The following is a 16912-nucleotide window of genomic DNA, read 5'->3' on the forward strand; positions in this document are numbered from 1 at the left end:
CCACCAAAATACCCGTGTGACTTGGAATAATAGGCCGTGAAAAGTAGGATATGCGCCGAAATGGCTGCGATCTGCTGGCCGATGTGAATGCGTGATGTATTGTGTAAAAAAAAATTCCATCTCACACGGCATAAATAATTCCCTGTGCCTTGAATATATGCGCGATATAAACGGCATAAAATAAAAATAAAAATAAAAATAAAAATAAATAAATCCCTGCGCTTAGAACTGTACCCACGGAATACGCGCGATATAAGCCTCATATTGATTGATAAGACCATCCCTCTATCCCTCTACTTGGTCACAACAATAAACAGCCTGGGTGCTCTCTGTGCACTGTCAGATTTGTTTAATGAACTAATTTCATGAAATAAATGTTGTGAATTCATCACAAAAGTCCAACTCGAGCAGTCAGGGTGTTGATTTTTGGTATGTGATTAAGTCTTATCCCATGTAAAAGCCTTGAAAAAAGCTAAGACAGTGAGCCAAGAAGGAATGCTTTTAACTGAAGTCAGGAATGAGAAAACTAGGCAAATCTTGACTTTTTTTTTTTACATTGAAGGTTCCAAACTTATTACTCCTTTTTGGCTGTTTTTCATTCTCATCTCTTTGGTGGCATTTATTTGCCTAGATAATTATCATTTCGGTTAAGAACAGAAGTTGCGTACAGAGGAACGAAACGAGAGCACTTTGTTTGCTACAGTGTCTTACAGCATGTTTGATGTCTTATATATCATATCAGACAATTGTTTCTTTCTGTGACTGCAGGAGAAAGGCAATTGCCCGATGCACGTAGCAGCACAGGCAGGGCAGACGGCACAGGTAGAGTTGCTGGCCGTGTATGGAGCGGACCCAGGGGCCAGGGACGCCAACGGACGCACGCCCATTGATTATGCAAAGTGAGTTGTTCAATGTTCATGCACTGTTGTCCTCTGGCCTTTGGTTATTGACGCATACGTTTTGATCGGACGCAATGGTCTGACCTCTGGCTGGTCAACCATCTGATAGGTTTAACATGTATGAGGCTCTCTTATGAACAATCTTATTGTAGGCAGGACATCCCGACATATAGACATTTTCAAGCCAGGTCCAACTGAGCAATTTTGAACTGTTAGTAAATGAGATGTTTTTGTGTGATTTTTCTTTGAGTTTGGGAACAACACTGTTGTTGACTATTACAGCGCAAGAGTTTATTCTTTCCTTGGTTGTCAGCTTGCGCTTTTTCTTGCGATCATGTCCAGGATATGCTTACTCGCACACAGAGATGCATGCACAGCGAGCTGAACAGCAAAGATAATTTTTACAATGGCTCAACGTCAGTCTCAGTTCTGATTTTTTTTTCTGTTCAAAGTGGAAGAAGCATAGTTTGACTCTCATCTAATGGTGACAATAATATATGCTGTATTACTATTAGTACTTTTATTTGATGTACCATTTTTGTTTTATCCAGACTGGAGGGGTACACAGACATGGCAGATCGACTGGTGGAACTTCAGTACGAGCTGACTGACCGACTCACATTTTTCATCTGTGGACGCAAACCAGGTATGCTCTTCTGTCCAACTCTGCCAGCCATCTTTTGATATTGATTTATTTTATGAAAGCACAAGGCGCAACTGGTAAAAAACGGCACAGGGGTCAAAGTTTAAACAAAAAAGTTATGCCTCAGGGCTCCCCAAAGACGCTCAACGGTATTGATCTCTTGGTCTATATGTTTCATGGGATAGTGTTTATCTGCTTCTTCTTCTTGTCGATCACGGATAGTGTTTATGTATACTTTCGTTTATTTAGATGGTCATTTACATTTTCAGTTTTCTGGGAGAGTGCAAGAAAAGGGGAATTGATAAAGTGAGGACTTTTGTTCAAGAAATACAATGTTAAAATTGCCAAGTGTACTTTCCGTTCAGTTTGTTTTTCTTAGTTTCATACACTAAAACTTGCCTTTTTTGACTGTAGGGTATGGTTCTTTTTTCAGATCACAGAATCGGACAGCATTTCAAAATACCTGAGATTGGTGACAAGTAAGTCTGTTTGCTTGTTTCTTTTATTCAATTCAGAAAAAGAAATGGGCAAAACAGTTAGAGAATTTTCTATGGCTTTCTATGAATATGTATTACTTTCTTTTTTACTACACAAATAATGGCATTGCTTGAATCCAGCAGTAAGTAAGTTACTGGAGTAAAGTAAGAGAAGTGTATTACACACAAAAATTGTATTGATGGGTTTTTGTGGTTGGTTTACATGAATCAAGCACGTCCCGCTGGGAATTAAACCGGAAGGAATTAGCACGAAAAATATCAGTAGTTCAGAGTAAATTTTGGGTTGTGTAAACCATTTGCACTTTGGGAAATATATATATTGTATGTTTCATTGCCGGATTGACTGAAATTGTTCAAATGTGAAAAAAATGTCTGTCTTTCTTGCAGCACTGCTGATTTGTCTGACCTGGCAAAGCAGGCCAAAAAAAAGCTACAAGATGTGAGTAGCCTGCTATTAGCCAGTACAGTGGAACCCCCCTTTTTAGACTCCATCCTTTTTAAGACCCAGTTTTCTCAGATTTTTTGTTCATAACCTCTGTAAATTTACCCCCATTTTAAGACTCCCTCCTTTTTAAGATCTGATTTTCTCAGATTTTTGCCGGGGGGGGGGGGGGGGGGGGTTCTACTGTCGGGTCTTTGTGGGTTGTAGAAGAGTTGCTTTTTCTTGGAAACACCGAGGCAAACAAACCCACAAGATATTGTAGGCCAATCACTAGTGAGCAGCATGTTTCCACACTTGTTTGGTGATCTGTGCACTGAGGGACGCGATCACAAAGGCATTGCCGATTTGTCAGCTCCTTTATGCATACTTTTGAACGAAAAGAGCATTATGCTGAGCGGACAGTGCTGAAAACACAGAACATAGCTAATTTTCAATTTGAGAGATTGCCGACCACGTCGGGATACACGCCGCTTGCTAGTGATTGGCCTACAATGTTACGTGTTGGTTGCTTATGTATTTCCAAGGGTGATCACCTCTTCCAAAACCCATAAAATCTTGACAGTTCTTTAAGAACATAGTCTGATGGGGAAAGGTGAGCCCCTGTGTCTCACCTCAAAGACACTATATGCTTGAAATGTCTGTATTATTACTGTAATGTTGTTAGGTCAATATGTTGCTCTGGAATGACATCTCGCGTTGGTATTATGTTTGTTTGTTGTGTTCTACACATCAGTGACAAAGAAACATATAATTTTATAAATTTCTTAATACCTATCAGTAGAATAAGAAATAAAAGAAAAACAACACCCAAGTGTTACGTTGCACTTTGACAAAAAGGTCTGCGAGACACGACTATAAGTATATCATTTATAAGTAGTTTAAAGTGTTCCTTTTTTAAAAAAAAGTTATGTCTAAACCCTTTTTGTTCATGCAACAGCTTCCCAATCACCTGTTTGAAGAGTTGGCCATGGATGTGTACGATGAAGTTGACAGAAGAGAAAATGATGCAAGTAAGTGAATCTTTGGCTGGTCTGTCAAGCTGGGTTGAGCTTGCATTTGTCACTGTGGGATAAAGATGAAATGACGAGGGACAGTTTGAATGACAGGAATTGCTTAAAAGATGTTACTTATATAATGTAAATGGAGGTTGTAAAAGTATGTTCAATTTTTTGCGTGACCTGTGTATTGTGTTTAATTTGGTAGTTTGAAGGTTGATCATGCATTTTGCCTTTTCTGTGGCACTTTTATTCCATATAATAATAATAATAATACGAATATTTATAACGCGCACATATCTCACCAACAGGCGACTCAAGGCGCACATACACTCATTCACACACACGGAGACTTAAAGTCACTAACACACACACACCATCAACCATTAAAATATGTACAGTTATTCAGGGTGGGATGGGGTGGGCAGTGTAGAATGCATGGATTATTTGGAAAAAAGGAATGTCTTGAGTGCAGATTTGAATGATTCGGGGGACTGTTGTTGACGGAGGGGGAGAGGTAGTGTGTTCCATTGGCTAGGTGCTTGGAAAGAAAATGAGCGTTGACCTGCTGTTTTGAGTTTGGTGTGGGGGATGTTGAGCTTGAGGGAGTCGGCAGATGATCTGAGTGCTCGTGAAGGGACATAGAGAGAGAGAGAGTTGGAGAGATAGGCAGGGGCGAGACCATGGAGGCATTTGTAGGTGAGAGTGTTGATTTTGTAGGTGATACGGGCAGGAACGGGCAACCAGTGGAGCTGATTTAGGAGGGGGGTGATGTGATCTCTCTTTTTCTTTCGTAAGACAAGACGGGCAGAGCTATTTTGAATGCGTTGGAGACGAGAGATAGAAGAAGAGGGAAGACCCGCCAAGAGAGAGTTACAATAGTCAAGACGTGAGAGAATGGTGGAAGTGACCAGTTTGGCGGTAGCATCTGTGGTGAGGTACTTGCGGATAGTGGCGATGCGGCGGAGTTGGAAGTAGCAGGTGCGAGAGACAGAAGAGATGTGTTGTTTCATGGAAAGGGTGTTGTCTAGAGTGACTCCGAGGTTTTTGACAGCAGAAGACAGAGGGACAGAAGAGTCAGAGAGTTGAAGAGAGTCGGAGGTGGCTTTGGAGAGTTTGGATGTAGTGCCTATTAGGATAGCTTCAGTTTTGTTGCTATTGAGCTGAAGTTTGTTTTCTGTCATCCAATTCTGCACGTCAGTGATAGTGTCAGAGATAGAGGAAAGAAGAGATTCAGACTGGTTAGGGGAAGAGCTGTTGTGAAGTTGAGAGTCGTCGGCAAAAGAGTGGTGGAGAACGTTGTGTCGGTCAAGGATGTGGTCAAGAGGTTGAGTGTAGAGAGTAAATAGTACAGGCCCAAGGGCTGAGCCTTGAGGGACTCCGCACTCAAGCCTGATGGGGTCAGAGTTCAGTTTGTCAATCGAAACAGTCTGGTAGCGGTCGGTAAGATAAGAAGAGAACCAAGAAAGAGCTGTGCTATGGATACCAAAGGTGTGCTGAAGGCGTTGAAGGAGGATGTTGTGGTCGACTGTGTCAAAGGCCGCTGATAGATCAAGTAGAGCGACGGCAGAGATTTCAGCTTGGTCAGTGGCAAGGAGGAGATCATTAGTGATTTTGAGAAGGGCAGTTTCGGTGGAGTGGTGAGGACGATAGGCAGATTGAAGCGGAGAGAGAAGATTGTTGCGAAGAAGGTGAGAGTTGAGTTGTTTCAGGACGACTCTTTCAAGGAGTTTGGAGATGAAGGAAAGGTTTGAGACAGGGCGGTAGTTGCTGAGGGTGTTTGGGTCAAGCGATGGTTTCTTCAGTAGAGGTTTGACAATAGCAGTCTTAAAGGAGTTGGGGACAGTGCCTGTTTGCAGAGAAGTGTTGATGATTTTAGGAATAGAAGGGAGGAGTTCTGGAAGACAGTCAGAGTAGAGTTGTGTGGGAAGAGGGTCAAGGTCACAGGTTTTCAAATATTATTTCTGATAATCCATATTCAAAAGTCGTGACTTCTCTGTTAAGCTTTGTCACTGCGCTTGAAATTATTTCATCGATAGAGTTGAACAAATCTAAATAGGAAAGGATGAAAGTCATGTTGCTTGTTTGAATTTTTTTGTTCAAATGTCAAAGGGCATACTTCTACACAACTCTTGCACACCATTGTCTTGCAATCTGAGCAGTTGTTTCCCTTTGTGATTTCTTTTCTGATGCAGTTGGTCAGCAGCACGAAGCTAAGATGACATCTCTTTGAGGGGCTTGGGTGTGGCTTTAAATTTTACCTTCTTTGTGTGCAGTCTGGCTGTCAACCCATGACCATACCTCAATAGTCAGCGAGCGACTGACGGTCCCTCATTTACCTGTCAATCCAGAACTCTCCACCACTCGCAATCAGGTCAGTTGGTTTCAACAAGATTTTTTTCTCCATGTTTTTTTCATTTTCATTTCCTCATTGTCCCATCACTGGAAAATCGTCCCAGTGGAAAGCTAGTACTAGTAGCAACAGAGTTGCTCTGCCCAGGTGTGTGCATGTTGAGGTGTAATCAGCCACCTGCACTTATGGCAGTGTAACCCAGGTCTTTAACGTCACACAATGGTGACATGGGGGTAGAACATGGATAACATTTCTGAGTCTGCACATAAAGTTGTCCGCCCCTGCCCGGGTTCCAACCCATGACCCGTGCATCACAAGTCCAGTGCTCTACCAACTGAGCTACCGGGCCCCCGACTAAACCATAATCCAGTGATAGTACTAAAAGGACAAACTAGTAGGTCACGATTTGAAGCAAACGCTTATATTATGGGGCCTTAATAAATTAAAAAAATCACATGCATAGTCATGTCGTCTGATGTAGCAACACTGATATGCTGTGGAGGTCAGGTCAGGATAGTTTATTCTCTGGTTGTCATGTGGTAAGACCTCCACAAATCTGAGAAAAGCAGGTCTTAAAGAGTAAGGAGCCTTAAATTGGGGGTCAGTATGCAAAGGCTAGGAAGAGAAAGTCTGAGAAAAGAGGTTCTTAATGGGGAGGTAGTCTTAAATGGGGGTCCACTTTAGTGTGTTGTTTTATCTCCCTTTGGAAGTTGGGTACAGAATCTGTATTAGTGTGTTGTTTTATCTCCCTTTGGAAGTTGGGTACAGAATCCGTATTAGTGTGTTGTTTTATCTCCCTTTGGAAGTTGGGTACAGAATCCGTATTAGTGTGTTGTTTTATCTCCCTTTGGAAGTTGGGTACAGAATCTGTATTAGTGTGTTGTTTTATCTCCCTTTGGAAGTTGGGTACAGAATCTGTATTAGTGTGTTGTTTTATCTCCCTTTGGAAGTTGGGTACAGAATCTGTATTAGTGTGTTGTTTTATCTCCCTTTGGAAGTTGGGTACAGAATCTGTATTAGTGTGTTGTTTTATCTCCCTTTGGAAGTTGGGTACAGAATCTGTATTAGTGTGTTGTTTTATCTCCCTTTGGAAGTTGGGTACAGAATCTGTATTAGTGTGTTGTTTTATCTCCCTTTGGAAGTTGGGTACAGAATCTGTATTAGTGTGTTGTTTTATCTCCCTTTGGAAGTTGGGTACAGAATCCGTATTAGTGTGTGCTTGCATCTCCTGTAACCAACCTTTTTGGTTTTGAGATGCATGGAATACATGCAATTTACATGGAAACTATTAAGTATTACACAGGAGAGTTTTCCAGTTGTTCTTTGCCATAAATGGAGTTATGTTCTTTTTTTGTGCAAAAGTAAATGTGGGTTTTGAGCAAAAACTTGTGAAAAGTTTTTTTGTGAACTGTGTTGATTATGAATTGTTAAATACATTGCAACATGCCTTATAGGAAATGTTTTAGTATCCGCATGTTGTGTTGCCACAGATAACACAAAATATTTTATCACCCAAGGTTGGGAATTCGTCCGGATTAATAATTCATTGTAAATATCATGTGTTGCAGGGAAGACAAAAGTTAGCACGGTTCAACGCTCGGGAGTTTGCAACACTGGTGATGGACATTTTGAATGACGCACGTCGCCGCCAAACAGGCATTGTTTCTCCTGTACACACGCCCAAGGATCCTGGTCAGCAAATTTGCATGTGTTCATTTGCAATTTGTGGTTATGAGTTCACTAAAAAGACTAAGAGTTATTTCCAAAACAAAAATAAAACACAACAGCAACCAGTTTAGAAAAGTTCTTTATCAATTTTTTGGTCAGCCTAGCGCAGACTTCATCAGGATGGTAAGGATAAGTTATTCCCCTCTAGTATTTTGTTTCATCTTTTCCCGTTCTTTCCATTTGATGGTTTACTGCTGTTTGCTCTTGTTTTGGATTTTTGGTTTACTTTCCTTTTCCTAAATGTTTATCCGAAGAAGCCTCCATAGGCAAACATTTGATACTGGATTTTTGCTGTTTTTGTCTTGGTGAGTTAAGAAAGGTCTTGTTTTTTTAAGCATGGTTTGTCGCCAACATTCATTTTGTTTAAAAGATAAGCAAATCAGTTGACATATTGCAGAGAGAGGTGGAAGAATCAGGGAGACAGGAACACATAATCTAATTTACAGGCATCTCCTAATGTTTGAAATTTAACACTTTCCGGTATTGAGTAATCGTTCATTGCTTGTCCATAAGGTCTGCTGCCATCGTGAATGAATCTAATTTCTTTATCGTTTTTTGGTATAGCTGCCAAGGCACTAACTATGGTAGGCTTCTTTGAAGCAATAACGTAGTTTCCTTTGTTTATCTGATCTATGAGTTCCTGTTCTACTGCTACTTTATGCTGTATTGCTGATCTGTGGTTCTTATGTTCTACTGGTGTTACTACACTGCCTCTTTCAATAATACGAAAACCGTGTTCTATGCCATCCAACAAAAAGGTCTTATCGCTATCATCTACAAGCTCATTTTGCCAAATATGAAGTTTTGCGCTAATGGAAGAACTACCACAGAGAAAGTTACGATTGTCAGGGTTCTGTGCTGCATAAGGACTAGAGTGGTTGGGGCCTACCTTGGCCGTAGAGGCAATTTGCTGTGCTGGATCCTATATCAGGGGGTGGCTGCCAGGGTTCGCTGAGTGCTGGGTTGTGGGATGGTCCTTGCCGCAGCTGCTGCACACGTGCTCATAGATACAACGTGGACCATAGGCGCATGACCCCTTGTTGTACTGCAGGCACACCTCTTTGCCCCCCGGTCCTGTCGGTCGCTGTCGGTGCGCGCCACCGGCTCCGCCGTTGCCGCCAGACTTCTTGGTGGCTGGCGTAGCCCGCTCCCGAAGCACAACTGTCGCCAGGTGTGGTGCTTCGGTCCCCCAGGACAATTTGTCGGCCGCCTGACGCTGTCGATATTCGTCATCGAAGATGAGCACAGACTGCCAGGTGAAACGGCAGCCTAACTCCCCCACCATCTTTGTGTAGCGTAGATAGGCCGCTACATCAAAGTCTTTATCACGGGACAGGAGTGTGGCCATGATTCTGGTATTTGCCACAATCCAGGCGGAGGGTGACACCCGATCTAACTTCGGCTTTGTATTGGGTAATTTGATTGTCACCCCTCCGCCAAGAGACACCTCCTCCTCCACAGCCAACGAGGATGAAACGAAGTCGATGATCTTTAAACCCTCACCTTTTGGTCTTGCCGGCGTCACTGGCGAACCGTCCATGTTGAGTCGCCCCAGCAATTCCGCCAAACCACTGGCACCTCTGGCGGTGTCGTTGCTCATGGGGCCTCCCCCATCTTTTGCTTGCAGGGTTTTAATCCCTGCCCGAAGCAGGGCAAGATGCCCCCTTTTTGACTCACATGCGAAGCAAAAGTGAGTCTATGTACTCACCCGAGTCGTCCGTCCGTCCGTCCCGGCCGTCCGTCCGTCCGGAAAACTTTAATGTTGGATATTTCTTGGACACTATTCAGTCTATCAGTACCAAATTTGACAAGATGGTGTATGATGACAAGGCCCCAAAAAACATACATAGCATCTTGACCTTGCGTCAAGGTCGCAGGGGCAATAAATGTTGCCTAAAAAACAGCTATTTTTCCCATTTTTCCCATTTTCTCTGAAGTTTTTGAGATTTAATACCTCGCCTATATATGATATATAGGGCAAAGTAAGCCCCATCTTTTGATACCAGTTTGGTTTACCTTGCTTCAAGGTCAAGGTCACAGGAGCTCTTCAAAGTTGGATTGTATACATATTTTGAAGTGACCTTGACCCTGAACTATGGAAGATAACTGTTTCAAACTTAAAAATTATGTGGGGCACATGTTATGCTTTCATCATGAGACACATTTGGTCACATATGATCAAGGTCAAGGTCACTTTGACCCTTATGAAATGTGACCAAAATAAGGTAGTGAACCACTAAAAGTGACCATATCTCATGGTAGAAAGAGCCAATAAGCACCATTGTACTTCCTATGTCTTGAATTAACAGCTTTGTGTTGCATGACCTTGGATGACCTTGACCTTGGGTCAAGGTCACATGTATTTTGGTAGGAAAAATGTGTAAAGCATGTGAGTCGTATGGGCTTTGCCCTTCTTGTTATGTTGGCACTCAGAGATTCCAAATCCTCCGGCTCGACACATTTGAGGGCCGCCAACGAATTGAACCCCTCTTTGATGAGAACGCTGATCACCGCCGCAGGAAGGTTTGACTCCTTACACCATTGTTCTATTTCGGACATGATCACAAATAATGTTCACTTGCTGACGCGCGCACTTCAATGCTGCTGCTGCTGCTGCTTTGCCGCTAAATGCAAGAGCGTGTATCCTCTGGCACTCACTTGCCAGAACGTTTGGCGCCAAAACCTCCACTACAACACCCTCCCCCCTCCCTCCTTACTTCTAGGTCCCGCCCACATCCGCTATCTCCATTCCTTCCCCCTTCCTCTCCATCCTTGTCCAGTCCTAAATACCATCGCCTCACCTTCAGTTTAAAAACAATTTATCGTTCCTCTAAACTGACACGTAAATCAGTTGACATATTGCAGAGAGAGGTGGAAGAATCAGGGAGACAGGAACACATAATCTTCATGCAGGTTCATTTTAACAAAACTTATGTTTTGAAGAACAAAAGAATTCTGTACTCACCAATACAAGGACAGGACATACAATACAAAACCGTGATAGCTAAATAATGATCCTCTTCTGCCGCTTTTGCAGACAAGTTTATGGGCAAGAGTCTGCTGAAACCCCGAGAATCCAAGACGATAAGTGCGATTAGCGACGATGAACCTCTGTATGACAGCGTACCATCAGACGAAGACTACAGCAGCATCGACTCGCAGAGTATACGCAGTATGCACACGGACACCAAAGGGGAGATGACTGCTGAGGTAAGAATTGCGTGTGAAAAGAAGGGTGTTGGGACTGTTCAACTCGTTTATTGCTTCTATCTGCTGATTTTGTTTTGATAGAAAAGCTTTTCTTTATGCAACTTTACTCTGGATTTTTTAGATTATGTGCATAATCAATATTTTAAGCTCCCTTGGTTTTGATTTCGTGGATGTTAGCAGTACATTTTAAGTTTTGTGTATCTTAACAGTTTAAATTCTGTGCATCTCATGTGCCCTGTACTGCAGTTTAGCTCTGTGTGTTTATTTTATGCATGGTGATTATTTGACAGTATTTGGACAAACCTATTTTGATACAATTCAGATCAGAAGAGGTCATGTATAGAAACTATTACCTTGGTACCTGCGATGAAAGGACACACTTGGGAACAGCCCAAAGCGTCCGTACATTGCAGGTGGCCTGTCATGACAGGTATATACTCTAAACTATTAACGTATACAATCATTAAAAATTTGCTAAAAATCAATGTTCAATAATTGAATTAAAATTTGCCTTTTGTTAGAATTCACAGAAAGACTGAGTGTCACTCTAGAAACATTTGAAATAGTGTCGGGTAATAGCTTGCCAGATCCCTGACTTTTGGGATGTAAATAAATCAGACAGTAGATCTATCAAGACCGTTTCTTACACAGCTGTTAAAGCTGCTAAAATTGCTGTTAGTTTATTGACAAATACCTGTGGTTTGTTAGGCAACATTAGTTTATTGACAGATACCTGTGGTTTGTTAGGCGATGTTAGTTAATTGACAAATACCTGTGGTTTGTTAGGCAATGTTGTCAAGCAAACGGTCGACCACGCCGTCGTCTATCATGTCCTTTACGGAGGTGAGAATTGCGCGTTTTTTCCACCTTTGACCCCATTGGCGGCATCTTTCAGTGCTCCTTTTTATGGCCTAATAAATAATCAGGCATGGCTTTTCTTCTGGCATCTGTTAAATTATCTTTCATTCTAACAGTAGGTAACGAATCCTTGGGGTATATCTTCTACATCTGCATTTGGAAATGTAACCTAGAAGCTTGCCTTTGAAAGACATTGGGTTTTTGTTTTCTTCATCTGTTTGTTCTTGTCCCTCTTCCCCCCCCCCCCCCCCCCCCCCCCCCCCCCCCCCTGCATCCTCTTTTCCATCTTACCTTTTATTTTTCTCTGTGTTTTCACGTAAGTTTATTGATATCATACTGAGTTCTCTGGCTGATATTTAAGGCTTGTTTACTAACATTGTTTTGGTCCTGGTGCAAGCCATGAAATGTCACGTATGCCTTGTGCATGTATACACCTTCCCTGTCATTCATTCAAGCAATTACCATCTGCTGATACAGTTTCTTTGTTAATCTAGCTTTTTTCATATTACTGCATTCAAAAACAAAAACAAAAATCTAACTAGAAGAAGTCAAGGTTTATGAGAAAAAAACACAGCATAAGGGGAAGAAAAGGTATCGGTTGTGTGCAAAAACTAACCTAAGCGAGTAGTTTACAGTTCAGCCTGCCCATGTTAACTTCCTTCACTGGTTCAGTTAGTTCTGTGTCCTTCAATTTTGTCTTTCTGTATGTGTCTGTGTTCTTGTCTGTCTGTTTGTCTGCCTGTCTGGGAACTTGTGTACCATCAAAGGCTGCCTTTCAATTTTATGTTATATTTTTTTGTCAAGCTTTAAAGATAAATCTATTTGTAAGCACAGACACAAAAATGGAAGAGACCAGTGACATTAGTCCATAAAAGTTTTTATGAAAGCAAAATTAAACATTATTTACATTATTGTATGATCAATGCACTGCAGATCCTTGCAACTTTCGTTTCTCCTCCAGGGCCACTGTGTGTGTGTGTGGTGGTGTGGGTGGATGGGTGCGTGCGTGCGTACGAGCATGTGTGTCTGTGTCTGTAAGTGCACATGTGTGTGTGTGTGCACGCATCTGTCTGTGTGTGTGGGTATGTGGGTACATTCTTTGTGTACTTTTGTGCGTGTGTGTGTGTGTGTGTGTGTGTGTGTGTGCATGCATATGTATGGGCATGCATGGGTTTGTGTGTGTGTGTGTGTGTGTACATGTGTATGTGTGTGTGTGTTAGCACACATCTTTCTGTGTGTGTTATGTACATGCCTGAAATGATGTGAACCCTGGGCTTCCATCACTCAAGTGCATGCTACATGTACCCACATTATGACCTCTGTCCTTTCCAGATGTTTGCGGAGTGCATTTTAAATCCCATTTCCAGCTTCACATTTAATGGAAATGTTCTGACAAACAGTAACAGTTCGTTTTAATTTTGAGAAGTTTCGATTCTGTAGAATATACTAATTTGTTTGTTATTTGTTGTAAGTTTTTTTTAAATTGTTTGTTTGTTTTTGTTTTAGTGTTTTTAGTTCTGATTTTCTGGTGCAATTTTTGGTTATTGCTTGTTTGGTTTGAGTTTTATTTGCTTATTTCTAAGAACTGATTTGTTTTACAGTGTTGATTTTAAGTTTGCGGAAGTGATTGTGTCCATCTGAACACAGTGTTTTCTTTCACTTCAGTAAAATCTTTCAAGACATGTTTAGGTCAGATTATGATGAGGCAGGGTCAGAATCACATGCCATGACATTCATGTACATGTGTTTAAATGTCATGAATTTTCTTTCTATGCGACATGAATTTGTTGTACTTTTGTTGTAAGGTAGTACAATCTCCAGAAGTTATTGATCCTAACATATAAAATCTCCCATTTTCAGAAATTACTTAAGTTATTCAACTTTTTTGAGTGTAACGCTCATAACTTAAGATTATGATTTAAGGTTAAAAGATTCTCGTTGCGCTTGGGCTCCTTTCTTTCATGGCGCTGTTGATATTTGTGGGTTTTGGTTTTGTTGATACGGTGGAACCCCTCTCTTAAAGTCACCAATTTAAAACTTTCCCGCCCCCCATTTCAAACACTGTTTTCTCAGATTTTCTGTTGACGACCTCAGTAAATTGACCTTCATTTTAATTCATGACTGTTGACGACCTCAGTAAATTGACCTCCATTTTAATTCATGACTGTTGACGACCTCAGTAAATTGACCTCCATTTTAATTCATGACTGTTGATGACCTCAGTAAATTAACCTCCATTTTTAATTCATGACTGTTGACGACCTCAGTAAATTGACCTCCATTTTAATTCATGACTGTTGACGACCTCAGTAAATTGACCTCCATTTTAATTCACGACTGCCCTTTTAAGACCGGGTTATTTTCAGTTTTTGGATTCCTTTAAATTCCCACTGTAGTATCACTGACACAGATTTCATACCCTGGCTGTGTTATGTTTTTCAAAAGGCAGCTATTCAATGTTTGTCTTGCACAGAGTATGACGGCAGAGCATTGCGAGGCGCCTGTGACGACGGAAGAGTTCATGTCAGTACGTCGCGCTCTGGCCGAGTCACAGGCCACCATAGAGCAACTGGTGGCTGTCAAGTCCGACTTGGAGAGAAACCTGACTGACATGCACAGCAAGGTGAGTTGATTTTTTTTTTTTACCTGAAAAGTCTGTTTTTACTTCGTGTGTGTGTGTGTGTGTGTGTGCGTGCGCACGCGTGTGGTTGTTGTTATTGACAAGTTTGATCACGAGGTGAGCTAGGAGGAATATGTTGTCATTTTTGTTTATTTTTGTGTGTTTAACCTGGATTAGAGAAAAGTCTGTTTCTACTTTATTTTTGTGTGTGTGTGAGTGAGTGTGTGTGTGTGTGTGTGTGTGTGTGTGTGTGTGTGTGTGTGTGTGTGTGTGTGTGTGTGTGTGTTCTTGCATGCATGCGTGTGTATGCTTGTGTGTTGATTCCTCTTTCTCTGGCTTTTTTTATTTTAACTTTAAATAAAAAAATTGATTGCATGATCTGATTTGTACAGATGGAGTCGCTGTTGATGGAGAACCAGACGTTACGGACGCACCGTGACAGCACCATGGTGGAACACATGGCCAACGGCATTGATGATGAGGCCCAGGACTCAGAGACGGAGCTGATCCAGATCCGCCAGATCAAGCCGCAGATCCGTCCCTCCTCCATGATCGAGATGAGGGATCCTAGCCGACAGCTGATGCAGACGGTGAGTGTGTACTTCAGTGCTTGCGCCAACCAGAATGTTCCAGTATGTTACTTGGTTTTGTGTGCAAATACCAGAATGGATATTGCCTACTGGTCAGTCCTACTTTGGATTTCAGCGGACTTGTTTTCATATCAAAATAGAAGCTGCTGATATTGTGCAATGATTGAGACATGATTTACTTCCCTAAAACTTTAATGATTTTTGTTTCTGCTCCTCAGCTAAGGAGTTACACTTGCATGAATTCAAGCATCTTTGTTGTGCAATATCTGAGGTTTTACCTGTATAAAAGTCTTTGTGTAACTGTTGCAGAGCCCGGGGTCTAGTGGTCAGATATCAGGGGCATCCTCTGTGTCCAACATTATGTTGGCCGGGTCAGCACAGGTATGTGTAATCTTTCATATCTAGCATACAGACAAACACACACACACACACATTTCCCACATACGCACACGTGCAGGCATGCATGCACACACACACACACACATACACACATGAACACACACACAGAGTTAAACATACACAAGGTGTCCACACACACAGGTACACACACACACACACACACACACACACACACACACACACACACACACACACGAGAGCACACACACGAGAGCAGACACACACACACACACACACTAGCAAATCAACAAATTAATAGCTGATACCTTTAAAAAAAAAATTTCTTTTCAACAGAGCTCCTCTAACTCCAACCTTGAAGATCGTCTCAACGCCAACGAAGGGATCTATGACGTACCAAACCCAGTGCTTCCTCAGGGATCTAATGGGTATGCAATTATTTGCAGCACACATTGTGATTATACAGCAAAAGCTGCGTTTGTTTGTTTGTTTTAAGAATTAAAAAGCTTAAATGTATATCGTTGGAACCTTGAACACTTTCGCTGTATGTAGGCTGTCGGCTGATGTCCTGGGTAACTTGCTTTTACAGGCAACAAATTGTTCAATAAACAACAAAGAAGAAGAACAACAACAAACATACAATGTGTATGTATGTGGTGTATTCATTTATACACCAAAGGCACATTGTAAGTTGTCAATTCAGGTCAATACAGGTAATGTTTTGTATACAGATATTTAATGGCAGCCAACAAGGTTATTATTGACAAAATGGTACAACATTTGTTTTGTTTTGTTGTTAGCTTGTTTTGATTTTACATTGCTTTGCATTAAGCATTAAACAGGGAACACATAGAGTTACAGTGGTAACTTGATGAGATTGCACCTTCAGGTGATCAAACAATCACCATAAATTGCAGTTGTCCTTTTATGACACGTAGGAGGGGGCTCTAAAGTATGTTCAATTCATCAATTTTAGAAGCCATGGATGGGGTTTTGTGTCAACAGTTGGTAAAACTTACTTGAAAAGAACAAGAACAAATACTTTATTGTCTGTCTTTACAAAACAGAAACTTGTCTTTAGACCTGCCTCGCAATTACAAAACTATATTGCACAAAAACATAAAATTATAACGATGATATCCCACAAATGACAGTTTTGACATAGTGTATAGACATAGTTTAGACATACAGACCTGTGCACATCTACGGTTTCTCCGTAATTTCTCCGCTTGTTATATGCAGAATACGGTGCTACGGATTTTTAAATAAAAGTCCGAAATTCCGATGTTTTACTCCCCCCAAAAATGGTTGTACTTTTTTTCTGTTTTAAGATGTTTTGACCAATTAGTTGGCCGTTGCGTTTTCCGATTTTCCGATTCTGTTCTCAGCATTGAGTCTTTGTTCTTAGACTTAGTTCGTCCAGCGTCTGCGTGGCAACTCGTGATTGAAGTGAAACATGCAAAAGAAAAAAAGAGTGCGAGATTCAGATAGTGAAGAGGAGACACCAACTCTGTCAGTCACCAAAGAAGAAGAAAACGGTACAACAGTGCTGGAAGTCCAGTTATTCTCAAGACAACCTGGAGATCGTAAAATCCAGCAAAGGAGACCAATACACTTTTTGTAAGGCGTGCGAATCACACTTCAAAGACATTGTCAGAACAAATGTTGCAACAGTGTTGATGTTTCACCTTGGCTTGTTAATACCGTAAATAGTAATTCC

The 16912-nt window shown here is 41.4% G+C and overlaps 1 protein-coding gene across 2 annotated transcripts in view; it reads left to right on the forward strand.

Moving 5' to 3' along the window:
* The window catches only part of LOC138975869 (ARF GTPase-activating protein GIT2-like), a 46620-nt gene that overhangs the window by 9789 nt on the left and 19919 nt on the right, over positions 1-16912 (forward strand). The window contains exons 6-18 of one of the 2 annotated variants that reach the window (XM_070348638.1): positions 769-899; positions 1451-1545; positions 1976-2021; positions 2427-2478; positions 3419-3491; positions 5753-5850; positions 7398-7521; positions 10595-10767; positions 11554-11610; positions 14099-14248; positions 14638-14835; positions 15145-15216; positions 15529-15620. In XM_070348638.1, the coding sequence (XP_070204739.1) occupies positions 769-899; positions 1451-1545; positions 1976-2021; positions 2427-2478; positions 3419-3491; positions 5753-5850; positions 7398-7521; positions 10595-10767; positions 11554-11610; positions 14099-14248; positions 14638-14835; positions 15145-15216; positions 15529-15620 (1361 nt within the window). The remainder of the gene's footprint in view (positions 1-768; positions 900-1450; positions 1546-1975; positions 2022-2426; positions 2479-3418; positions 3492-5752; positions 5851-7397; positions 7522-10594; positions 10768-11553; positions 11611-14098; positions 14249-14637; positions 14836-15144; positions 15217-15528; positions 15621-16912) is intronic. The other variant, XM_070348639.1, reaches the window with a different exon arrangement.

The sequence above is a fragment of the Littorina saxatilis genome, linkage group LG9, assembly GCF_037325665.1.
Source record: "Littorina saxatilis isolate snail1 linkage group LG9, US_GU_Lsax_2.0, whole genome shotgun sequence".
In the NCBI taxonomy this organism is placed as follows: Eukaryota; Metazoa; Mollusca; class Gastropoda; order Littorinimorpha; family Littorinidae; genus Littorina; species Littorina saxatilis.